The sequence below is a fragment of the Pan troglodytes genome, chromosome 9 (assembly GCF_028858775.2).
Source record: "Pan troglodytes isolate AG18354 chromosome 9, NHGRI_mPanTro3-v2.0_pri, whole genome shotgun sequence".
NCBI lineage: Eukaryota > Metazoa > Chordata > Mammalia > Primates > Hominidae > Pan > Pan troglodytes.
In genome coordinates, this window is record NC_072407.2 from 58,916,435 (window position 1) to 58,944,420 (window position 27,986).

General features: G+C 35.3%; 1 protein-coding gene and 1 pseudogene across 1 annotated transcript; one reads left to right on the forward strand and one right to left on the reverse strand.

The window, feature by feature from the left end:
* The first annotated feature begins 5,556 nt into the window (after window positions 1-5,556).
* Window positions 5,557-6,489, forward strand: OR5AR1 (olfactory receptor family 5 subfamily AR member 1). Its single transcript, XM_001158780.5, has one exon. The coding sequence runs from the start codon at window positions 5,557-5,559 to the stop codon at window positions 6,487-6,489; it is 933 nt and encodes a 310-aa protein (XP_001158780.4).
* A 4,387-nt stretch (window positions 6,490-10,876) lies between these two features.
* Window positions 10,877-11,805, reverse strand: LOC100609540 (olfactory receptor 10A7-like; annotated as a pseudogene).
* Between the last annotated feature and the right edge of the window lie 16,181 nt (window positions 11,806-27,986).

Here is a 27,986-nt window from a genome sequence, read left to right on the forward strand (position 1 = left end):
TTTCTCTTATGGACATTTAGTGCTATAAATTTCCCTTTACACACTGTTTTAAATGTGTCCCAGAGATTCTGGTATGTTGTGTCTTTTTTCTCGTTGGTTTCAAAGAACATCTTTATTTCTGCCTTCATTTCGTTATGTACCCAGTAGTCATTCAGGTGCAGGTTGTTCAGTTTCCATGTAGTTGAGTGATTTTGAGTGAGTTTCTTAATCCTGATTTCTAGTTTGATTGCACTGTGGTCTGAGAGACAGTTGGTTATAATTTCTGTTCTTTTACATTTGCTGAGGAGTGCTTTACTTCCAACTATGTGGTCGGTTTTGGAATAGGTGTGATGTGGTGCTGAAGAGAATGTATATTCTGTTGATTTGGGGTGGAGAGTTCTGTAGATGTTTATCAGGTCCACTTGGTGTAGAGCTGAGTTCAATTCCCGGGTATCCTTGTTAACTTTCTGTCTTGTTGATCTGTCTAATGTTGACAGTGGGGTGTTAAAGTCTCCCATTATTATTGTGTGGTTGTCTATGTCTCTTTGTAGGTCTCTAAGGACTTGCTTTATGAATATGGGTGCTCCTGTATTGGGTGCATATATATTTAGGATAGTTAGCTCTTCCTGTCGAATTGATCCCTTTACCATTATGTAATGGCCTTCTTTGTCTCTTTTGATCTTTGTTGGTTTAAAGTCTGTTTTATCAGTTCAAAGAACCCTGTCAGTGCCTCAGCAAAAAGAAAAAGCCTGAGTGAAATTTCAATGATCCTTTTTCATTTTGATTAGAAACAGAAAGAAGTTCTTCAATCTGCTAGTGAATGAAATCAAAAATTCCTCTTTGCCAAAGGAAGCACCTGAAGTTTCTTTTATGTAAAAATTAAAAGAAAATATAAACTAATTGTGTCTGTTTTTTAATTTTTAAGGTCAGGGTACATGTGCAGGTTTGTTACGTAGGTACACTTAAATCACAAGTATTTGTTGTACAGATTATTTCATCAGCCAGGTGATAAGCCGAGTATCCTTTAGTTATTTTTCTTGATCCTCTCCCTTCTCCTACCCTCCATCAGGGTGTGTTGTTCCCCTCTATGGTTCCATGTGTTCTCATCATTTAGCTCCCACTTATAAGTGAGAACATGTGGTATTTGGTGTTCTGTCCCTGCATTAGTTTGCTAAGGATATTGGCCTGTAGTTTACGGAAAATGACCGGAAACACCAGAAAGTTCATGGTGACAGGTATATAGAACTCTGAATTACTGCTTTTTAATTTATGCTTCTTCATTTTCTTCATAGGTAAATGTTGGTTTCTCCAAGGAACTTCAATAAGACTTTGTTTGTGGTAGCTCTTTTATGCCACCTGAAATTATTTTTAAAAAGCTTTACTGAGTTATAAATGATACACAGATAACTACACATATTTTATGTGTACAATTTGTTGAGTTTAGACATAAGCAAACATCCATGATATCAACACCACGATCAAGGTAATAGAAATATCTAACACCACCCAGGGTTTCCCTGTGTTCTTTTATTTTTGTTTTTAATTAGAAATAACTCTGTATTTCTTTCTTTCTAAGCATTATAGCAATACATATATGCCAGTTCATAAAACACAGAAAGTAACCTCTTTCAAAAGACTTTCAGGCACCATCAAAAAGACTTTTCTCAACTACTCCCTAATTCTCATTATGTAGGCATCTTTGGGTTGCACAAAACACCCCATGCAGTGCTTCTCACTAAGTCAATCATCACTAGAATGCTTTACAAAATTCCCCTGCGTTTCCTTCTTTTATCATTCAATTTGAAGGAGAAGAGAGTGAAATTCCTTGGAGGATCACAGTTCATCAAACCTTTGTGTTTCCTGTGAGTGCATAAAGTAGTTCTGGGAATTGTTTGTGAGACTTAAATACCTCCTGCACACAGGAGCGAGGGTGGGATGAGCTAGTAGCTCAGACAACGACCAGATTGATTCACCGTGTTTCGATTCTTCTCAGAATATATCTTTGGTACAACCCATCAAAGAAGGGGAACACTCAACCTCTCACCAGCAGGTAGAAAGCAGGTCAGGACATAGGTCTGAATGTAGAAAGCGATGCGACCTGTTGGGGGGAGTGTTATGCTGCCCAGTGCCCCTTTGAGCATGGGTTATTCTTGGCACAAGGTCCCTGCCATTTTAGCATTTCAAAAAAAGACAAAACCATGAGTTTGGCTTTTAGGATATCTCGTTACAAGTATAAATTCAAAAAATGCTAGGAATGGAAGATTCTATAGAGTTTGTATTCGCCACCCCATCTGTATTACAGATAAGGAAGGTGCATCTAATGTGTCAATTTACTGAGATCAAACAATTTATTCTTTAAAAAACATAGGACTATAACCAGGATCTCCAGACTCTTGCTCCACTATTCTTTTCATATAAACTTGAAAAAGCAAGTGATACATAGAAATCTAAAGTACATTTTTCCTTTATTTCCATAACAGAATACTTGTGCTGGTCTTTTGTTAAATATTTGAGTTTATTATTAACAAAGGAATATGCTTATTTGCTGAATATTCTACCATTTCTTTAAGAGTCTAATGGGCTGAACGTTGGCTACATGGGACCAAAAAGAAAAGTGTAGAGGTTTTCTTTCCTTTTGTCTTAGTCAAGCTCAATTTTGAATATTACAACCTTGTCTCTAAATATCATTTAATGGAATTACTACAGAATTAAATTTATGTCTCCCTAAAAGTTCAGGCAGTTCGTGATACATCCTCTCTAAGGAATAAGCATGAAACATTTTTTCTAGAAATTATGAATGCATGCTCATCTAATAAATTAAAACATCTATACTTGCACACAATTGACAATTGCATTAAGCACCTAACACATGATGTCACTAAATTCAGCCCTTTGTATATATTCTAATCAATTTTTGCAGAAAGTTATTAAGGGAGGCATTATTAGTCTCAAGGAACAAATGAAAAATTATGACTCCGAGAAGCTAAGTATTGTGCTGGAAATCAGGAGTAGCAGATGGTAAAACCTGAAATTGTCTGTCCACTATAAGTGAGAACAGGCAGGATGCTTTATGGCTGATGAAGCACCTTCTCATACACTGCTTTATTTAACCAGAGCCTCGAATCTACAAGGGAGGAAGGAATTATCTGATAATTACATTTTCCAATCAAATGAAATGGATTGACTGGCACATACCCAGCTGTGGATTAGAGTCCTGATTCCTAGTGCTTCTTACAAGGTTATCTCTTACTCCTTTAAATATTGCAATCTGGTATCTGCATTTTAATTAGTGTCTGAATCTGTTTCCTCATCTATAAAAGTATAAGTATAGGCCAGGCATAGTGGCTCATGCCTGTAATCCTAGCACTTTGGGAGGTCAAGGCAGTTGGATCACTTGAGGTCAGGAGTTCGAGACCAGCCTGGCCTACATGGTGAAACCCCATTTCTACTAAAAATAGAAAAATTAGCCAGGCGTGGTGGCGAGCACCTGTAGTCCCAGCTACTCAGGAGGCTGAGGCAGGAGAATTGCTTGAACACAGGAGGCAGAGGTTGCTGCGGTGAGCTGAGATTGTGCCACTGCACTTCAGCCTGGGAGACACAGCGAAACTCCGTCTTAACAATACATAAATACATGCATACATACATACATAAAGTATAAGTATAAGGTTGGCTAGATAGGTCCTTTTTCAACAATAGGATTATTTTTTCTCTTGCTAAAAGTTGAAGAACATGCTGACAAATATCGGATCATTTTTCGTTTTTTTTTTGTGGTTGTTGTTTGTTTTTTTCGTTTTTCCTGGTAGGTTATTTTAAAATTCCTGCATGAAGAGACAAGGGGAAAATGAATACAATGAATACAGCACTATATAGGGAATTGGTAGTTCCAAATTCAGTGGCTGATCCTGCAACTCACAGAATCAGCAAGTGACTTTGTCAGTCCCCTCAGCCTAGGTTTTTATTTCCTCATCAATTTAACCTATGAAGAGATGTCTGCATTCACATGTAGTGAGAAATAGCTGAACTGCAGTAGGGACAAATATTCTCTTCTTTTTTTGTAGCAGCTTTATTCAGGTATAACTGACATGCAAAAAATTAAATATGTTTGAAATATAAAATGTGATATGTCTTAATATATGTATACACTCACAAAACTGTTATCACCTGCAAAATAGTAAATAAATCCATTACCCCCAAAAGTTTCCTCATGCCTCTTGATACTCCCTCCCTTCTGCTCCACCTCACACATATCTCTATCCAGGTGACTATTGATCTGCCTCCTGTCAATATTAATTATCTTACACTTTCTAGATTTTTACAAATGAAATCATAAACGTTATCTTTTTTATCTGGCTGTTTTCTCTCAGTCTAATTATTTTGAGATTCATCTAACACATTGCATGTGTCAATAATCTGATTCTTTTAATCATTAATTAGCATTTCATTTTATGGACATACCCCAGTTTACTTACCCTGTCACTTATGTACAGTTAGGCTGTTTGCAGGGTTATTTAATGACTGAATCATAGAGTTGGTATGCATATTTTTGAGTTTATAAGAAACTATGAAACAGTTTTCCAAAGTGGTTGTACTACTTTACATTTCTACCAACAACGATAAAATTTCCAATTACTACTTTTCCTTGTCAACACTTGGTATAGTCAGTCTTTTAAAATTTTAATAATTAGTGTGTAACATTATTTTATTGTGTTTTTAACTTGTATTCCCCTAATGAATATTTGAGCATTTTTACGCAATTATTTGTGATTCAGTTATCTCCTTTGGTGAGTATCTATTGAAATTTTTGACCAATTCTTATTGGATTGTCTGATTTCTTATTATTAGGTATTAAAATGTCTTTGTATGTTATGGATACAAGTTTTTTAAATCAGAAATATGTCTTTTTTAATTTCTCTTGTGCCATTCAGTAACTCTGGCTTTTTAAAAATTATCATTTACTGTGTTTTCTTATATGTCTGATCTTCTGTTCCAAGTATTTCACTTTCTGTATATGTGTGATGTGTTATACTTTGAGGTCCTCGTGTCACTTATTTTCCTATCTATGTCTACCTGTAATGAAAATTAAAGTTTATTCATTATCTGAATTTATATTTGCTTTCTTTTAGAAAGAAGAAATATCCACACTGTTCTTCTTTACTCATTAATAAGACACACAATTGTGCAGACTGAGTCAAACATCTAGTATCATGTGATAAATGACCCCGGAGCACCAAGGTCATTGAAGAAGCAGAACTTGCCATTCCCAAGAAGTTAACACCTCCTCATGCTGTCAGTGGGCACATGGAGAGGACACATCACCATTTTAACAAAGCATTTGAGTTATTCTATTGGTCATAGAATCTAATTACTGGAAAGATTTTTATGAATCATCCTAAACAAAGCCTTCATTTACTGTAGAACTATATGTATACACATATACACAATAGATAAATATATATATGTGTATATTGCAATATCTCTGGCATATGATTGCTCGTCTTTAGTTTGAATATTTTCAGTGACAGGGAATTTACTACATCCATCAAAAAACTAAATCCAGGCACACATACACTTGAAGCAATGGATAAAGAAAACAGCTCAATGGTGACTGAGTTTATCTTCATGGGCATCACCCAGGACCCTCAGATGGAGATCATCTTCTTCGTGGTCTTCCTCATAGTTTACCTGGTTAATGTAGTGGGGAATATTGGTATGATTATCCTGATTACAACAGACACTCAGCTTCACACACCCATGTATTTTTTCCTCTGCAACCTCTCCTTTGTTGACCTGGGCTACTCCTCAGCCATTGCCCCCAGGATGCTGGCTGACTTCCTAACAAATCACAAAGTTATCTCCTTCTCCAGCTGTGCCACCCAGTTTGCTTTTTTTGTAGGTTTTGTGGATGCTGAGTGCTATGTCCTGGCAGCCATGGCCTATGATCGTTTTGTGGCCATTTGTCGACCCCTCCACTATAGCACCTTCATGTCCAAGCGGGTCTGCTTGGCTCTCATGCTGGGCTCTTACCTGGCTGGTCTAGTGAGTTTAGTAGCTCACACTACCCTCACCTTCAGCCTGAGTTACTGTGGTTCCAATATCATCAATCATTTCTTCTGCGAAATCCCACCACTCTTGGCCCTCTCTTGCTCAGACACCTACATCAGTGAGATCTTGCTCTTCAGTCTGTGTGGCTTCATTGAATTCAGCACCATCCTCATCATCTTCATCTCCTATACCTTTATCCTTGTTGCAATCATCAGAATGCGTTCAGCTGAAGGCCACCTTAAGGCTTTCTCCACCTGCGGGTCTCACCTTACTGGCGTCACCCTCTTCTATGGCACAGTCATGTTTAGGTACCTGAGGCCAACATCCAGCTACTCCCTGGACCAAGACAAGTGGGCCTCTGTGTTCTACACGGTTATCATCCCCATGTTAAATCCCTTGATCTACAGTTTGCGGAACAAGGATGTGAAAGCTGCTTTCAAAAAGCTAATTGGAAAAAAATCTCAATAATAACACAAAATGATAATCTGTTTCTGTCATAGGTAAATGACAGTAGTAGAAGGACATAGAAAATGCAAATAACTTTTCGATAAACACTACCCAAGTTACCATCTCCTTGCTAAGTGAATATTAAATTCTGAAGGGTGGGCTCTAATCCTTAACTCTGCAATCTGAAAGAAATATAAACTAAATTAGTATATTTGAAAGACATACTGGGCAAGATACATTCATTTCTTATTTAAAGTTGGTTCACATATTAATTAGAAACTGGGACAGGACTCAGTAAGAGAAAGAAATAGTCAATAACTCTGAACAATTTTTTTTCCCCTGGGGTCATGAGGAATGCCAGGTCCAAATGTTGAAATTTTTTTTACTCTCAAAAGAAGTCAGAGAAAATGTAGTTAAAAACATGGAGAATGAGGCTGGTGTGAGGGACAATGTAACTCAGCCTGAGTTCTATCCATTCATATATTTAGCAAAAAATTTTAAGTGTTATGTATGTGCCAGGTTCTAGAGGATATAAACACAAGGCTTTTTGCCAACAAGGAGTTTGCTGTGCTTCCAGTGACTGTATTGTCTCTCTGAATCTGCTGCCACTGGTAACAAATCAGTGACTATGCGAAGTCCAAGGATAAGAGCCAGATATTTAAGTTCTGCTGGTAACTAGCTATAATCAGGGAATAAAATTGTCTTCTTTTTCTGTCCTCAGCTTTCCCTTTAGTGGGTCAAGTGGGTGGGTTCAACTAATAACCACAGGATTTCTTTGACCTTCTCTACCTAATGTTAAAAAGGAGTAGGCATCATAGTTTTGTCAACTGTATATATTGACATCTTCTTGGCCCTCAGAGGAAATCCAATAATTCTGGGGCTCTAAGAAAGATAAAGCTGGACGCAATCTCTAAGGCTGATTTTAGCAAGATTGTTATGTCTACAAGGTTAGCTTACCTGCTCCCATCTAAAATTAGTACTGTCTTGTATCTTAATTAGACCCTAGCTTTCCCTGGGATGCCATGGGTCTCCATGCCCTCCACCAGCATCAGCAGGCCCTTTTCAAAGAACAGTCTCATTAATCCTGATGTAGGAATGACTAACAAGAAAAAATTATATAATTTTTATTCACATGTTCTAAAGGCTACAAAATATTCAATTGAAAACAAGAATGTCAGGTATCAGCAGCAGATTGAGATCTTGAATAAACTAACATTTTCCCAGATGTGCTGAAATTCTGTCACAATAACAGTTTTGAATACTTATAATCAATCATCTTTCTATTTCAACCCTTCCTCCAGTGTAACATAGTTAAAAGTCAGGGAAACACAATGGTTGCCTTAAAGTATAGAGCTGCCATATTCATCATAAAAGGCACTGAAGAGTTTTTAAGATAAAAAACCTAGGATTTACTGGGGTTTATCTGTACACAAGTTGTAATTGATCTAGTTTAAAATTAGTCACATCATAACTCATTTTGGGGAAAGAACCACCTGCAGCTAATGCACAGATACAGAGTTGACAGTTCAGAAACAGTCCAGCTCTAGCCTTCAGTTTCTTTTTTTCACCATTGTGAAAATCATGTATGCTCTGTGAAATGTAAGAAAAAAGGGCTTTCCTATCCCATTAACTACAAACCAAGTGTATGTTACAATTGAAAGAGCAATTGCCTTAGAATCAGGAATCTTGGAATCCCATTGCTAAGTCTCTAATCAGTGACCTTGTGGCTACAGGGCTACCTTTTCTCATTTCCTGTGCTCACACAATAAACAAACCACTTTAAATCTTATTAAATTCATATAATGATCATTTGAAGTAGACATTATCCTCATTTTATTTATTTTATTATTATTTTTTATTTATTTTTAATTTTTGTGGGTACATAGTAGGTGTACATATTTATGGCTTACATGAGATGTTTTGATACAGACATGCAATGTGAAATAAGCATGTCATGAAGAATGGAGTATCCATCCCCTCAAGTATTTATCCTTTGAGTTACAAATAATCCAATTACATTCTTTAAGTTATTTCAAAATACACAATTAAGTTATTATTGACTACGGTCACCCTATTGTGCTATTAAATAATAGGTCTTATTCATTCTTTTCTATTTACTATTCAGCCATACAAAAAAAAGAATGAGATCCAGTCATTTGCAACAACATGGATGGAATTGGAGATCATTGCGTTAAATAATGAATTGCTAAAAAGCAAATATTTACTTCCACTTGTTTTATATATTTATAAAAGCTAAGCACCCTTATGAGAAGGGTTTTGCAATGTTTTCTGCATTTTTAATTCATTCATTTTTAGGATGAATTTCATCATTACCTCTTGGGTAAGATGGGCTTATAATATTGTGAATCAAAAAATAAATGTTTTAACTGAATATACATTTAGATATTTTGTGTTTTTTTTAAACTAATAAAATATTATGTTTCTGAATTATAAATAGTTAACTGCTAAGCATGCTTGTTTATTTGATAATGTCTGAGAGAATTTTAAATGTTACTTTTACTTTTAATAAATTGTTCAAAAGGAAATTTGTTAAACTATATATTTCTATTCCTACTTTACATATTAATCAAATATAAAATATATCGAGTCATCCATAAAGCAAGGTGAATATAAAAAGCAACAACAAAGAAAAAAAACTACTGTGTAAAGAATTTGATTATTTGGCTAGTGATTTTGCTTTTAGCTTTTTAAATATTTTTAATTTTAAGTCAGTGATGTCTACTCTACCTATGCAATTAGATATGTCTTATTTACTGTTTATATATGATCTTTATATTTAGTTAGAAAAAAATTGTTTCATTTTAGTTGTTGATATCTGAAAGATGAACTTTAAAAAAAAATTTACTCTACATTGTTGAATAAACCAGTGAGAAACTTTTAGAGTTTGTCTCTAATTTAATAATGTGTAAATCACAGACCATATTAATTAAATATTAATAATATTAATCATTTATTAATTTTATTAATACTAAATTATATCTAGCTACTCTTCTACTTCAAAGAATAATTTTCCTTCAACATACTGGCTGAAAAGCATCAAAATGCTGGAAACACTCTTTTTCACAAATGTGTGCTGCTAGTTAAGGTCCACCACACACCACACAGAAAAATCTGATGAAAACATTAGCTGTGCTGTACCACTCTTCTTCAGAATACTTACATTTTACTAAGAATAAGTCTCTACTGCTCCCCACAGTCCCTCAGCCTTGCATGGGCTAGCAGCTGCTTCCCCAGCCAGACTTCCAATGCTCTGGCTTATTTCCTCAAAGGCAGCACCACTCTTTTACATCTCCAGTTTTGGTCCAACATCTCCTTACTAAGAAAGACCTCAATCTTTCTCTTATATCTCTTTCTGGTCCTTGCATGCAACCTCCTCAGAGGAGGACATCCTACCTATTGCCTATTACTGCCTCTTGAAAATTATTTCTTTATTACAGCTATCACAATTTGTCAATTTATGTATAATATATATAACATAGACAATAAGTATATGACATATATATGCTTTGAGGAAAAGACACATTTCTATTCTGTTTAACATTATATTACATAGTCATGCAATAATAGGCTATCAATGAATAAATGAATCCTTTAACATGTTAATTAATATGAGACCAAATCTTCTGCTTCTGATCATTGCCATCCTCTTGTATACACAATTAGTCTAAGGTCACCAGGAACAAACTTATACATAGACAAATTAAGATGCTTCTGACCCATTTCAAAGATAGGGAACACACATCAGGGGAACCATGGACTATTTCTTCAAACATAGGAAGAAATAGAGCTATCACAGGATTTGTAGGAAGAAATGAGTTTAGGTGAAATTTAAATGAAGCAATATTTTGATAGAATATTACAAAGTAGGATACGCAAAGGGAACAATGATAAGTCCAAACCAAAAAGTAGATGTGGGGTCTTGTTTTCCTGGAAACTACAAAATTAACACAGATGCGGACTGTTGCATTAAAAAACCTTTAATCTGAATTCCTGCACCTGAGTTGGAAATTGAGATTTCTCCTCTGGATCAAAGTGACTTAGATTCTCAAGCACAGAGAAAAATATTTCACCTCACGGACAAAATTTCAAAAAATTAATTTCAGATAGTCTGTGACTTTAAAGAAACAGGTGTTTTGTTTTGTTTTGTTTTTCAGTGAGTAACATAAGAGCAGTAGCTCAATGAAGGGAGTTGTTTGGACACATTAAAGCCCTGCCATGTGCTTGGAGGAAACATTTTTTTCTGCTGAATTTACACCTGGGTTTATGTGTCCTTTATAAATGGCAGGGCAGATGTTGACTGTCTAAGCTACTTTTTACTCTATCACTTCATAATCAGAAGGTAATTATGTTAGATTAAGAGTGAAGGTTAGTGTCTCATTAACAGCTGTCACATCCTCTGCTTTGCAATAGCTCTCCTTCAAGCTCCTTTCACATCTTGGTTCCTCAGGCTGTAAATCAAGGGGTTAAGCATGGGTGTGACCACCGTGTAGAAAACCGCAGTGATCTTGCCGCCAGCCCAGGAGGACCTCGACTGTGGTCTCATGTCCATGAAGATGGCAGTCCCATAAAATAAGGTTACCACTGTCAAATGGGAGGTACAGGTGGATAATGCCTGATACCACCCAGAGGCTGACTGCATCCTGAGAACAGATTGAAGGATCCGGACATAGGAAACAACAATGAGGAGGAAAGGGATGAAGACAATGATGATACTGAAGATAAAAACAACCAGCTCTGTGAATGAGGTGTTGGTGCAAGCCAACCTCAGGACAGAAGGTACCTCACAGAAAAAGTGATTCAGGATATTAGGCCCACAGTAGGGCAAACTCAACGTGAGAACATTGATAACCATGGAACTCAGGAAGCTACTGGACCAAGAAATAACTGCCAGTTGAATGCAGGTGTTTTGGTCCATAATGAAGGTATAATGAAGAGGATGACAAATGGCTACATATCTGTCATAAGCCATGACACCAAGGAGGACACAATCATTCCAAAGGAGAGGGAGAAGTACATCTGAGTAGCGCAGCTGGAGAATGAGATGGTGTTCTTTTTCCCCGCCATGTTGGACAGCATTTGGGGGACATTGGTGGATGTGTAGCAAATGTCCAGAAAGGATAAATTAGTGAGGAAGAAGTACATGGGGGTTTGGAGGAGAGGTTCCATCTGGATAATAGTGATGATTATAACATTTCCAGCCACCGTTGATAAATAGAACAAGAACATAATAAAAAGAATAAGCTGTATCTTTGGTTCAGAGGACAACCCCAGGAACACAAATTCAGTGACAGTGAAGTTTGTGTTTATTGACTCCATCTTTCATGGAATCTTCCTCTCACAGAACCATTGACTCACTTGAAGACAAAACAAAATGCCCTATATGTCAGAGTTTTGGAAACTCGGGATGGAAAAAATAAGGAGAAATCTTGGTCTAAGACTGTGTCCTGAGTATCTGAGTTTTAGTACAAATGAAAAGCTTTTCTTCTGCTTTTTCAGGGAATATTTGATGAGATCAGACTGTCAAATTAAAATACCGATTTGAGTTAAGTAAATATTCTTTCCTTTTCTGAAAGGGAATGCTCTTTTGCCTATTCATAATCATTTCAAATTTGATTCATTCTTCAAAGACTTAGTCTTCAAAGACTTCACTTACTTCACAAAGATCTGATTCTTGTTGCTGTTGTGCTCCACCTGACAGAGCAGCACAACACATCACTCAAATAAATGGCAATGAAGATTATTGCTTCATGCATTACCCCACTAATCTACACATAAAGCCAAGCTTCCTCTACATTACCCTGATGCAACTTTCTAGTCCTTAGACACCCTGACACCGAAAAAAGACTGTGCACACTAACAAAAACCGTCATGAGGCACATTAATTGCCAATTTTTCCACCTTACCATTTCCGTACTGTGGAATCTGGGATGATCTTCTTATGCATAAAATGAGAATAATAATAGAATGTATTTCATGATAAATTTTAAGGACTAAAATTAATAATGTATACAAAGAATTTAAGACAATGTCTACACATGGGAGGTAATCCAGAAACAGCATCTATTATTAACAGACCTAATAACATAAAGTGATTTTACATTCATCTGGAATTTACTTCTCTAATAATAATAATTTCAAGGAAATAATGTTAATGAAAATTATCTAGGCAAGTTAAAGTTACTAGGTCTATTTACTGAGAGCTCCTTGAGCCCCTTCTGCATCTATTTGCTCTCAGTTCATATATAGTGTTAGTATGTTTGATTAACTGACTTCTAGCCTGGAGCAGTTCAAAAGGAGTAACTTAAAAAGATATTTAGTAATGAAAAACCTAGAAGTAGGCGTAGTTAAATAGCAAAAAGTAGCTGTCAGTCATTCATCCATTCATTTATTAATTCTTTTTTTATTTCTTTGGTCTTTTTTTCTTCCTTTCAAAACTATCTTTTTGATATTGTAGTATGTAGTAGACACAGGATATACATTGGTAAATATAACATATATTCATAATACTGTCATGAGCTTACAGTCACGGCAAGTTGCAGTAAAGGAAGCAAACTGGTTCCTAAGGGAGTGGAGACTCTTGCTCAAGAAGACATTAAAGAAACAAGTAGTTGCAGGTCAGGAAAAACAATATATCAAAGTATTGTTTTGTAAATAATAGTGACTCACATGTAGTATGTGTTAGATGGCTTTCACAAGCTTTGATTTAAATCATGGTTTTCAAATCAAATAATTCTATGAACTGGCAAACCTTTTCATTTAAAATTTCATGTCCAGGGATAAGAAAAGATGGACCTGGAAGGAAGAGAGAGAAATCAAGTCACAGCGTCCTACTTCATTGGAGGCAGGAGGGAGGGCAGTGGACAAGAGAAGCTACAGAGTTCCCTTCCAGGCTCCAAACAGCAATCAGAAAATTCTGCTGTAAATAAGAAATGCTCTGATGATCTTTAGAAGTGATTCTAGACTATAGTGGCAAGAAATGACATCCACAGTGAGTTTCTCTATTGACAACATGACCCAGACAACATGATCTATTGACAATATGAGCCAATCCAGACACCATGTGACTAGTGGTGAAACACACAGGACCCCCCATCAAAGGGCCTGAATTACATGCTCCACCTTCACCTGAATTACATGCTCCAGCTCCACCACTGGCCCGCTGGAGGCTGTGTGCAATTCACACCACCAGTCCGTGCCTCATTTTCCTCATGTGCAGGATAGGGTAAAACTAGCACCTACCTCCTAGAGACGCTGAAAAAATTAAATGAGATACTGCATGTAAATCACCTAAAACACCTAACTAGCTATAGATGGTAAGTGCTCAATACATGTTAACTATTATCATTTCATTATCTATATTTATAACTATATCATTTCATTATATTGTGTGATACTCATTAGAGGATTTTCGTTATGTATACAGAATAAGAATTATTGGCAACCCTTCCAAAAACATGACAGAACTTATCCAAGATCTTTTGAGGATTTATTTTAATATATATAAAAGTACCTACAACATATGTAAGCAGGATAGTTATATCGATACCATCTATATCTACATCTATACATAGTAAGAAGACCACACCAAAAATAATAGTCTTGGTTCAATAGGTATGCAGTACAAATAAAATTGGATCTTAAAAAGAAACATTAAATATTTTGGGTCAACTTCTAAACATTGTCTACATTTTGAAGATTCAAAAAAATAGAATAATCCCTTAATCCCTCTGAATTCACAATTGCCTCAAAGAGCATCTTCAGTCACGTTACAGCTGCAGCTGCTGAAAGCCAGATACAAATTATTCAACTGTGCAGTGCTTCAGAATATAAATCTATTCTGTTCTTATAATGCACAAAGTTTCATCTCCTTCATAAGGAAAGAGAAATAAAGACATCTTTGGAAATAAGTGTAACACCCACAGTATGAAGCAAACTCACCAAATTAAACACGGAGTTTCAAGAAACCCAGATATTTTGTAATCATTTGTGGATTTCATATATGCTCCTGATTAAATAAGCAATTGCCTAATTAGTTATGTACCTTTGATTTACCTCACAAAGTAAAAGCTACTATTGCCAAACGCCCTTTCAGCTTGTGTGCCTGGAAATCTCCTGTTAAGTCTTTTCATACTAGCCATGCAGGGCATCCTGTTTGTCTTTAGTTTTCTGGGGGTCCTAATATGTTTGTTTATGTTTCTCCAGCCCATAGCACTTAATAAACACTATTTAATGCTGCCAGAGCTCAAATAAACCCTTCCTATTTTCTACTCTTCTTAAGTTTTTATCTTTTATTAGGAATAAATTTACTCTCATGGTAGGCATGATATCAGTCGAAGCTTATTGTCAAGCAATCATTTATCTGTTCTTTACTGAACAACACTAATTCTCAAAAGCTATCTAATTCTATTTTTAAAAGTTGACAAAAAGGCACAAACTGTGGCTAACTTACACTTTACCTTATGCCAGGGTATATGGAATTATATCAACACATTAGGATTGTATGTATTAAATGGATAAATTACTCATCTTTCTATTCTGCAAATCATAGAAAGAAACCTAATATATATTTTACATCAAAGTAGAAAAGTCTAATTTTCTTTCATAAATTCAAGATTTGTGAAAGCTAAAAACTTTAATCTCTGTAATTTAAACCATCTGTATAAGTGAATACATTTCTTTCTCCAAGGCATAATTAAATTTATTACTTACATTTGGTAGATAGGTTTGACAGATAGTGATGATATTGTTAGTCTCCAGTAATGTTTCATTTTCAGAGGATAACTTTGCAAAGCAATGTAGTGTGGGGGTTAAAACCATAAACTATGGACATGGACAATTTGGACATAAATTCTGACACCATCATTCTGTGTTGAATCACTTGGGCAAATTTCTAAACTTCTCTAAACTCACCTTTGTCCTATGTTAAGCAAGAACTCTATTAACACCTAATTCATAGAATTATTTTGATGATTATATTAGAAAGTGCACCTGGCAATTCTAACATAGTATCTGACACATAGTAACTACTTTATAAATTATAATTAATAGTATCATATAAACTCCAGATTTCTTAAATTTGCTACCAATTTACTTGGGTTATAATAATGGAAAGACCACTAGATATAACCATATTGGGAGTACTTGTCACGTCACTATAGAGGTATTTAGATCCTACATAAACTCGTACAAACCCTATGTGCATTTAGCATCACCAACATTTATGATATCCTTTCATAGATTATCAGTTTGCCTATAAATAATATTACTTAAAAATCCATTTAAAAATTAAAAAGTTTAAGGGCTAAGCAGAATAAACATTATATCATAACATAATCTTATTCCCCATCGAATTAAGTAAGAATATTAGGGAAGGTTGCCAAGCAGGCCAAAAAATATCTTTCTGATTAACCTATTATTGATTTATAAAAGGTATTCTGGAGACATAATTGTCATTTGATAAAATAAAAACACATCATTTACAGTGATTAAAAATTACACTATATATGATAACTTACTGCTTAGTGTGAGATAGCTTCACAAATCCTCTTGAATTAATCATTGGGATCTGGTTTTGCTCAAAGCATGTAGGAAAGATAGGAGAATATACAAGCAGAGGCTCCTGGAATTCCATGCCTTCATAGAGAGGCAAACTTTAAATTAGTAAGAATGTTATGCTGGAAAACTTCATAACAAAAGTTAACAAATTCTGATGTTGCGTAGAGGTGAATAAATCACCTCTTCCTCCAACAAAAACTCTCTCTATAAAAAAGAAAAAAAAATCTCCAAAAGAGCTGATATTTATTGCTACACACTGTGATTCTCTATTGCAGGGCAAGTATTTTGCTAAGTACTTTAAAGAGAGTAAATTTCAAATTTCATCTTCACAAAGATGAAATACATTTATTTCATCTAAAATACATTTATATCCATTTTAAAGATTAAGGAATGTATGGATACAATCTGCTTCATACCTGTCGCCTCCACATATGCATGTAAACAAAATCCCATAAAGGACAAAGCAAATGCTATCCATGTGAAAAAAACACAACTCCATGGAAATAAAATAAATATTTTTATGATAACTAAAAATGAGATACTGTTATAACCCAACTCAGTTATTTTATATATTAGAAAAAGACCATGATGATGAATTCATACACAGTGAAATCCTTAACTCATATGAGTTTTTTCATTTTAGGGCCCTAGGCTTAATTTTCAATTCTTGAGGGATAATGTCCCAGACCAATAGTTAAAATTTAATTATTCATTTTGAGAGATTCCTTGTTGATGTGTTTACTCTTTTCTCCCATTCCTCTGCCCCTGAGTATATACTTTGTTCATGGTTTAAATGTGGCATGCTATCTTAGTGACCAGGGTATTTTCACCCTTCTGTGTTGCTTGTCATGGTTAGTCATAAAAATGAGTTTATTCATCACAGGAACAGCAATACCTAAAATACAGGCTTCAGGGACTCTCCACTATCAACAGGAATTTAGAGATGGTTATTATTCTAGAACATTTTCAATTACTCACATAGCAGATTTGAACTCTAGGTTGTCTTTGCTCTGATCATAACACACTCTGGACCCTTCTCTTACTGCATAACGGCTATACAAAGTTTGTAAGGGAACAACAAGACTTGCACTGAAACTTACTAGCAGTGTGATCCCTAATATGTCATTTCACTTTAATGAGCGTCCATTTATTCTTTTTTTTCTTTTCTCTTTCTTCCTTTCTCTTTCTTTTCTTTCTTTATTTTTTCTTTCTTTCTTTTTCACAGTTTTTTATTATGATACTTTAATATTATATTTTAAATACTGGGATACATGTGCAGAACCTGCAGGTTTGTTACATAGGTATACACGTGCCATGGGGGTTTACTGCACCCATCAACCAGTCATCTGCACTAGGTATTATTCCTAATGCTATCCCTCCCCTAGCCCCCACCTCCTGACAGGCCCCGGTGTGTGATGTTCCCCTCCCTGTGCCAATGTGTTCTCATTGTTCAGCTCCCACTTATGAGTGAGAATATGTGGTATTTGGTTTTCTGTAATTGTATTAGTGTGCTGAAAATGATGGTTTCCAGCTTCATCCATGTCCCTGCAAAGGACATGAACTCATCCTTTTTTATGGCTGCATAGTATTCCATGGTGTATGTGTGCCACATTTTCTTTATTCAGTCTATCATTGATGGGCATTTGGGTTGATTCCAAGTCTTTGCTTTTGTAAACAGCGCTGCAATAAATATTTTTTAGAAAAAAACTATTTCAAATTTCATATGGAACCAAAAAAGAGTGCATATAGCCAAGACAATCCTAAGCAAAATGAACAAAGCTGGAGGCATCGTGCTACCCGACTTCAAACTGTACTACCAGGCTACAGTAACCAAACCAGCATGGTACTGTTGCCAAAACAGATAAATAGATCAATGGAACAGAACAGAGACCTCAGAAATAATGCCACACATCTACAACCATCTGATCTTTGACAAACCTGACAAAGATAAGCAATGGGGAAAGGATTCCCTATTTAATAAATGTTGCGGGGAAAACTGGCTAGCCATATGCAGAAAACTGAATCTGGACCCCTTCCTTACACCTTATACAAAAATTAACTCAAGATGGCGTAAAGATTTAAGTGAAAAATCCAAAACATTCAGGACACAGGCATGAGCAAAGACTTCTTTCTTTTCTTTTTTTTTCTTTTCTTTTCTTTTCTTTTCTTTCTTTCTTTCTTTCCTTCCTTCCTTCTTTCTTTCTCTTTTCTTCTTCCTCTTTCTTTTTTTACTGAAAAGTATTAATCATGTATATTAATGGAGCGCAATGTGAGGTTTTGATCTATGTGTGCCTGCAGAAATAGTCAATGAAGCCAACTAACATAGGCATCACCTCATTAACTTATCATTTTTTGTGGTGAGAATATTATTCTTTTAGCAATTTTAAAATATACAGTATATTATTATTAACTTCAGTCACTATGTGGTATGTAGATCACTGAAACATTTCTCCAGTACTACTGAAACTTTTTACCCTTTGATCAACACCTTCCCTTCATCTGTGCCTTCTCCTACCCCTCTTAATTTCTGATAACCACTTTTCTACTTTCTTTTTCTATGAGATCAACTATTTTAGATTCCACATATATGAGAAATCATACAGTATTTAGTCTGTTACTGTCTGGCTTATTTCACTTAGTATAATGTCCTCCAGTTCCATCTATGTTGTTTGTGAGTGACAGAATTACCTTTTTATTTAAGGCTGTATAGTATTACATTGTGTATATTTGCCACATTTTCTTTGTCCATTAATCTACTGATAGGCACTTAGGTTGTTTCCAAATCTTAGCTACTGTGAATAATATTGTAATGAACATAAGAGTGCAGATATTTGCTTGACATACTGATTTCAATTCCTTTAGATATATATCCAGAAGTGAAATTGCTGGATCTTATGGTAATTCTATTTTTCATTTTTTGAAGAATACAACACTTTTTCAAAATGGCTGTGCTAATTTGATTTCCATCAACAGTGTACAAACAATAATTGTTATCATTTGTCTTTTTAAACATAGCCATTCTAAGAAGTGTGAGGTGATAGCTCATTGTGATTTTAATGTGCATTTCCTTTACTACTAGAGATATTAAGCATTTCAAAAAAATATATCTCTTAGGCATTCACTTCAAAAAACAAAATTGAAAGAAGGGAATACTTCCAAACTCATTTTATGAGAATGCAATTACCCTAATACCAGACCCAGACAAAAAAATAAAACTGATGGCTGGTATCATTAATGAACATAGATGCAAAAGTCCTCAGTACCAAATTCAGCAGCACATTAAAAAATATCATTTACCATAATCAACTGGGATTTATCCCAGGTTGCAAGGATAGTTCAATATATGTAAGTCAATAAATGTGGTACATCACCAAACAAAAATAATGGGAAAAGCCATAGATGCAAAAAAAAAAAAAAAAAAGTATAGAAGACATGTACCTCAACATTCCACAACAATAAAGGCTATGTATGACGGGCCCACAAATAACAACACATTCAATGGTGAAAACTTGGGAGTTTTATTCTCTAAGATCTGGAACAAGACAAGGATGTCCACTGTCATAATTTCTATTCAACATAGTACAGAAAGTCCTAGCCAGAGCAATTAGGCTAGAAAAAGAAACAAAATGCATCCATATAGAAAAAGCAGAATTGAAATTGTCTTGGCTTGCTGATGACATAAGCTTATATATGAAATCCCTAACGAATCTACCAAAAACAATTAGAATTGTCAAACAAATTCAGTAAAGTTGCAGGTTAATCAACATACAAAACCCATTAGCATTTGTTTACACTAATAACAAGCTATCTGAAAAGGAAATTAAGAAAATAATACCTTTTATAATAACATCAGAAAAAAAATACTTAGGAGAAAATTTAACCATGGTGGTGAAATATCTGATTACTGAAGCTATGAAATATTGATGAAAAAAATTGAAGAAGACACAAATAAATATAAAGATATCCTATGTTCATGGATTAAAATTCAAACACCATTAAATGTAAACATTACCCAAAACTATCTACAGATTTAATGTAATCTCTGTCAAAATTCTAATGTTATTAGCCACAGAAACTTTTAAAAAATCCTAAAGTTTTTATGAAATCAGGAAAGATCAAGAGAGAAAAAATTACCCAAAACAATCTTGAGTAATCTATTGTAATCAAAAGAGCATTGTACTGCCATAAAAATAGACATGTAGATGAAAGGAAGAAGATTAAAGCCTTCAAATAGACTCAAGTATGTACAGCCAATTGATTTTCAACAAAGGTGCCAAGAACACACAATGGGAAACGGACAGTCTTTTCAATATACAGTGCTGAAAAAACTAGATATCCTCATATGAAGAATAAATTTAGGCCTTGATCTCATACCATATACAAAAATCAACTCAAAATGGATTAAAAACTTAAAATATAAGATCCCAAACTATAAACTACTAAAAGAAAATATTTTTTAAAAAGACCCTCCCCAGCATTGGTCTGGGCAATAATTTCTTCGCTAGGACTTCAAAAGCACAGACAGCAAAACCCAAAATAGATAAATGGATTGGTATCAAACTAAAAGGCTTCTGCACTGCAAAAACAGTAAACGATTTTTTTAATTAAAAATTAATGACATGAAAAGACAGCCCACAGTTTGTGAGAAAATATTTGCAAACCATACATCTGATAAGGGACTAATATCCAAAATATATAAGAAGAATGTGGAGGTGGAGCAAGATGGCTGAATAAAACCCTCCAGTGATCACCCTCCTCTCCCCACAGAAACATCAAATTAAAGTATCCATATGAGAAAGCACCTTTATAAGAATCAAATATAAGATGAGTAATCACAGTACCTGATTTTAACATCAAGTCAAGAAAAGTGACAATGAAGACGATAAGAAAGATAGTCTTGAATTGCCTACACCACCTGTTCCTCGTTCCCCATGCAGTACCGTTAGGCACAGAGAGGAAATCTCCATGTTTGGAGGAAAAGCAAAGTGATTGTGGTACTTTACATTAGAACTCAGTGCTGCCCAGTCACAGAGGAATGCAGCACAGGGCATGATTCAGCCAATGCCCATAAAGACAGCATTTAGACTAATCCTGGGCAGAGAGGGGAGCCTTTCATTCCAATGCTCAGAATGTGAGTTCCAGCTAGCTCCACCACCGCAGATTAAAGGGCTCTAGGGTTCTAAATAAATTTGAAAGGCAGCCTAGGCCACAAAGACTGTAATTTCTGGGCAAGTCTTGGTGATATGGTGGGCTTGGAACCAGTAGACTTGGGGCACATGCAATTCACTAAGACTCCAGCTAGAACAGCCAAGAGAGTGGTTGCATCACTTTCCCCAACTCCGGGCAGCACAGATCACAGCACCAGAAGAGACTCCTTCTGCTTGAGAAAAAAGAAAAAAAGAGGAAAGAGTAAAGAGGATTCTGTTTTGCAATTTTCACACCAGCTTAGACAGAGTAAAAGTATCAAAAAGACTCCTGAAGCCCTCATTCCAGGCCCTAGCTCCTGGGAGTCACTTCTAGACCTGTTCTGGGCTAGAAATTAACCCGCTATCCTGAAGGAAAGAACCCAGTCCTGGCATAATTCACTGCCTGATAACAAAAGCGTCCTAAGGCCTTGAATAAACATCAGCACTAGCTAGGCGGTAGTTGCCAGGAGCCTTGAATGAGATCAAGTATCATGCTCACTTCAGGTGTGACCCAGTGCATCCCCAGCTGTGGTGGCCACTGGAGTGTTTATATTACCCCTATCCCAACTAGGCAGCTCAGTATGTATATAGAGATTCTCTTTGGGAGAAAGTAAGAGAAGAGGATAAGAGGCTCTGCCTGGTAATACAGGGAAGTCTGAATCTTACCCAAGACCAGCTTGATAGTACCTCTAAGAGTCTGCAAGAGTCACAGCATTACTGGGCTTAGGGTGTCCATAATGCAGATATGGCTCCAATGACCAAAAATGTAGATTGCCACACTCATTTTTTTTAATACTTGAAAAGCCTTCTCAATAAGGTTGGGTACAAACAGGCCCATTCTGTGAAGACTACAATAAATACCTAGCTCTTCAATTCCCAGATATTGATGAACTTCCGCAAACATCAAGACCATCCAGGAAAACATGACCTGAACAAACAAGTTAAATAAGGCATCAATTACCAATCCCAGAGTAACAGAGAGATGTGACTTTTCAGACAGAGAATTCAAAATAGCTGTTTAGATGAAGCTGAATGAAATTCAAGATAAAACAAAGAAGGAATTCAGAATTCTATCAGATAAACTTAACAAAGAGGTTGAAATCACTTTAATAAATCAAGCAGAAATTCTGGAGCTGAAAAAATTTAATCAACAAACTAAAGAATGAGTCAGAGTCTCTCAACAGTAGAACTGATCAAGCAGAAGAGTTAGTGAGCTTGAAGACAAGCTATTTGAAAATATACAAAGAAGACAAAAGACACAAAGAATTTAAAAAGTGAAGCACACCTGCAGAATCTAGAAAATAACCTCAAAAGGGAAAATCTAAGAGTTGTTTGCCTTAGGAGGATGTATAGAGATCAGGATAAAAAGTTTATTCAAAGAGATAAGAGTAGAAAACTTTCTAAACCTAGAGAATGATATCAATATTAAAGTACAAGAAGATGATATAACAATGTTGGAAGAGGGGCCTGGTGGGAGGTGATTGAACCCTGGGAGTGGATTTTCCTCTTGCTGTTCTCATAATAGCAAGTGAGTTCTTATGAGATCTGGTTGTTTATAAAAGTGTGTAGCCCTTCCCCCTTCTCTCTCAATTCCTCCTTCTCCAACCATGTAAGATGTGCCTTACCTCCTTCCTCTTCAACTTTGCCATGATTGTATGTTTCCTGAGGCCTCCCTAGCCATGCTTCTTGTACAGCTTCTGGAACTATGAATCAATTAAATCTCTTTTCCTTATAAATTACCCAGTGTCAGGTAGTTCTTTAAAGCAATGCAAGAAAGGGCTAATACAAAGACTAAAAGATGAACCTATCAAAATAATTACAACCGCCTTTAAAGATATAGACAGAATAAAAAGATACAAATGGAAACAACATAAATTTAAAAAGTAAAGTAGATCAATCTAAAGTGTAGAGTTTTTACTAGTCTTCTTTTTGTTCATTTGTTTGTTTCTGCAATCAAAGTAAAGTTGTAATCAGTTTAAAATAATGGGTTATAAGATGCTATTTGCAAGCATCCTGGTAACTTCAAATCAAAAGCCCTACAACACATGCACACACCTAATATAAAAAAGAAGAAATTAAAATGGAGAAAATCACTTTCACATAAAGGAGGACATGAAGGAAGAAAAGAAAGAAGAGAAGGCCACAAAATGACCAGAAAAAAAAATAACAAAATGACAATAGTAAGTCTTTACTAATCAATAATAACACTGAATGTAAATGGGATAACCCCTCCGATCAAAACGCGTAAAGTTGCTGAATAGATTAAAAAAACAAGACCAAACAATCTACTGCCTACAAGAAATACACTTCACCTATAAAGACACACATAAACTGAAAAGAAAGGGGTGGGAAAAGATATTCCATTCAAATGGAAATCAAAAAAGAGTAGGAGTAACTAATACCAGACAATATAGATTAAGGGGCAAAAACTATAAAAACAGACAAAGAACCTCATAATATAAAAATAAAGGGGTCAATTTAGCAAGAAGATTTGACCATTTTAAATGTATATGTATACACAGTACTGGAGCACCTAGATATTTAAAGCAACTATTATTAGAGCTAAAGAGAGAGATAGACCCCAAAACAATAATAGCTGGAAACTTCAACACTCCACTTTCAGCACTGGACAGATCTTCCAGACAGAAAATAAACAAAGAAACATCAAACTTAATCTGCACTATACGCCAAATGGACCTCACAGATACTTAGAGAAGTATCCAACAGCTGCAGTATACATATTCTCTTCAACACCTGGATGATTCTCAAGAAAGACCAGTTGTTAGGCTACAAAACAAGTATTAAAAATTTCATTTAAAAAAATTATATCAAGTATTTTCTCTGACCACAATAAAATAAAGCTAGATATAACAAAAAGAGAAATTTTGGAAAATAGACAAACACATGGAAAATTAAACAATATGCTTCTAAATGAACGGTGAGGAAATAAATTAATAAGGAAATGTTAAAATGTCTTGAAACAAATTAAAATGGTAACAACATACTAAAACCTGTGGAATACAGCAAAAGCAGTTCAAAGAGGAAAGTTTATAGCAATAAGCACCTACACTGAAAAAGTAGAAAACCTTCAAATAAACAACCTAATGATGCATCTTAAAGAACTCGAAAAATTAGAGCAAACCAAATCCAAAATCAGTGGAAGAAAAAAAGGTCGGAGTAGAAATAAATGAACTTGAAACAAAAAAAAATGCAAAAATCAATGCAATAAAAAATTGTTTTTTTGAAAAAATAAGCAAAATCAACAAAACTTTAGCCAGACTAAGAAAAAAAAAGAGAGACTACCTAGATAAATGAAATCAGAGATGAAAATGGAAACATTAAAACTGATACCACAGAAATTCAAAATATCATTAGAGACCAATATGAACAGCTACGTGCCAACAAAGTGGAAAACCTAGAAGAAATAGATAAATTCATAGATACATACAACTTACCACGATTGAACCACGAAGACATCTAAAACCTGAATAGACCAATAGCAAGTCATGAGACCAAAGCAATAATAAAAAGTCTCCCAGCAAAGAAAAGCCAAGGACCCAATGGCTTTACTGCTGAATTTTTACAAACATTTAAAGAATAATTAATACCAAATCTACTCCGATTATTCTAAAAAATAGAAGAGGAGGAATTACTTCCAAATTCTTTTATGAGCCCAGTATAACCCTGACAAAGACAGGATCAGTCAAATTGGAATTGAAAAAGTCAAACTATTTTTGTTTGTGCTGATCAGATCTTATATTTGGAAAAACCTAAAAACACTGCCAAAACAAAAATAAAAACAGACAAAGACACATCAAAAAAAGAAAACTCCAAATCAATATCTCTGAAGAACAGTGGTGCAAAACTTCTCAACAAAATACTAGCAAACTGAATTCAACAACACATTAAAAAGATCATTCATCATGACAGAGTGGGATTCATCTCAGGGATGCAAGAATGGTTTGAAAAATGCAAATCAACCAGTGTGCTACATCATATCAACAGAATTAAGGACAAAAGTCATACAATCATTTCAACTGATGCTGAAAAGGCATTTGATAAAATTCAACATCCTTAGAAGAAAACCTAGGCATTACCATTCAGGACATAGGCATGGGCAAGGACTTCATGTCTAAAACACAAAAAGCAATGGCAACAAAAGACAAAATTGACAAATGGGATCTAATTAAACTAAAGAGCTTCTGCACAGCAAAAGAAACTACCATCAGAGTGAACAGGCAACCTAAAAAATGGGAGAAAATTTTCGCAACCTACTCATCTGACAAAGGGCTAATATCCAGAATCTACAATGAACTCAAACAAATTTACAAGAAAAAAAAAACAACCCCATCAAAAAGTGGGCAAAGGACATGAACAGACACTTCTCAAAAGAAGACATCTATGCAGCCAAAAACCACATGAAAAAATGCTCATCATCACTGGCCATCAGAGAAATGCAAATCAAAACCACAATGAGATACCATCTCACACCAGTTACAATGGCAATCATTAAAAAGTCAGGAAACAACAGGTGCTAGAGAGGATGTGGAGAAATAGGAACACTTTTACACTGTTGGTGGGACTGTAAACTAGTTCAACCATTGTGGAAGTCAGTGTGGCGATTCCTCAGGGATCTAGAACTAGAAATACCATTTGACCCAGCCATCCCATTACTGGGTATATACCCAAAGGACTATAAATCATGCTGCTATAAAGACACATGCACACATATGTTTATTGCGGCATTATTCACAATAGCAAAGACTTGGAACCAACCCAAATGTCCAACAATGATAGACTGGATTAAGAAAATGTGGCACATAGACACCATGGAATACTATGCAGCCATAAAAAAGGATGAGTTCATGTCCTTTGTAGGGACATGGATGAAATTGGAAATCATCATTCTCAGTAAACTATCGCAAGAACAAAAAACAAACACCGCATATTCTCACTCATAGGTGGGAATTGAACAATGAGAACACATGGACACAGGAAGGGGAATATCACACTCTGGGGACTGTTGTGGGGTGGGGGGAGGGGGGAGGGATAGCATTGGGAGATATACCTAATGCTAGATGACGAGTTAGTGGGTTCAGCGCACCAGCATGGCACGTGTATACATATGTAACTAACCTGCACAATGTGCACATGTACCCTAAAACTTAAAGTATAATAAAAATAAATAAATAAAAAAAATTCAACATCCTTTCATGATAAAAACCCCTCAAAAAATTAGGCATAAAAGAAACATTCTTCAAAACAATAAAAGCCATATATGAGAGACCCAGTTAGTATCATACTGAATTGGGAAAAACTGAGAGTTCTTTCCTCTCAGATCTGAAACAAGACAAGGATGCTGCCCATTTTCACCACTAGTGTTCGCATAATACTGGAAGTCTCGGCTACAGCAATCAGACAACAGAAAAAAAATGGCATCCAAATTAGAATAGAAAAAGTCAAATTATGTTTGTTTATGCTGATCTGATTTTATATTTAGAAAAACCTAAAGACTCCACAAAAAACTATAAGAATTGATAAACAAAACTTACAGGCTACAAAATCAATATACAAAAATCAGTAGCATTTCTATCTTCCAAAAGGGAGTAACCTGAAAAAAAAAATCAAGAGAGTAATCCCATTTACAGTAACTGCAAATAAAATAGAATATCTAGGAATGAACTTAAGCAAAAAAAAAGTGAAAAAAATTCCACAACGAAAATTATAAAATATTGATGCAAGAAATTTTAGAGGATGTTAAACAGTGGAAAGATATTTCTGTTTATGAATTGTGAGGATCAATATTGTTAGAATGTCCATACTATTTGTGATGGTTAATATTGAGTGTCAACTTGATTGGATTGAAGGATGCAAAGTATTGCTTCTGGGTGTGTTTGTGAGGGAGTTGCCAAAAAAGATTAACATTTGAGTTAGTGAACTAGGGGGAGGCAGACCCACCCTCAATCTGGATGGGCACCATCTGATCAGCTACCAGTGCAGCTGGTAAAAGCAGGCAGAAATATGTGGAAGGACTAGACTAGCTAAGTCTTCTGGCTTCCATCTTTCTCCCATGCTGGAAGTTTCCTGCCCTTGAACATCGGACTCCAAGTTACTCAGCTTTTGGACTCTTGGACCTACACTAGTGGTTTTCCAGGGTGTCTCAGGCCTTCAGCCATAGACTGAAGGCTGCACTGTCAGCTTTCCTTCTTTTGAGGTATTGGGACTCATACTGGCTTCCTTGCTCCTCAGCTTGCAGGTGGCCTATTGTGGGACTTCACCTTGTGATCATGTGAATCAATACTTTTTAATACACTTCCTTTCATATATATATTTATTCTATTAGTCCTGTTCCTCTAGATAACCCTGGATAATATACTACCCAAAGCAATCCATAGATTCAATGCAATCTCTATCAAAATACCAATGACATTATCCACAGAAATAAATTTTTAAAAATCCTAAAATGCACAAGAAACCACAAAAAGCCAAGAATAGCAAAAGCAATCCTGAGCGAAAAGAACAAAACTGGAGGAATTGCATTACGTGACTTCAAATTATCCTACAAAGCTATGGAAACCAAAAAGCATGGTACTGACATAAAAACAGACACACAGACCAACAGAGAATCCAGAAAGAAATACCCACATCTACAGAAAACTCATTTTCAACAAAAGTGCCAAGAATATACATTAGAGAAAAAGCAATCTCTTCAATAAATGGTGCTGGGTAAACTGGCTATTCATATGCAGAAGAATG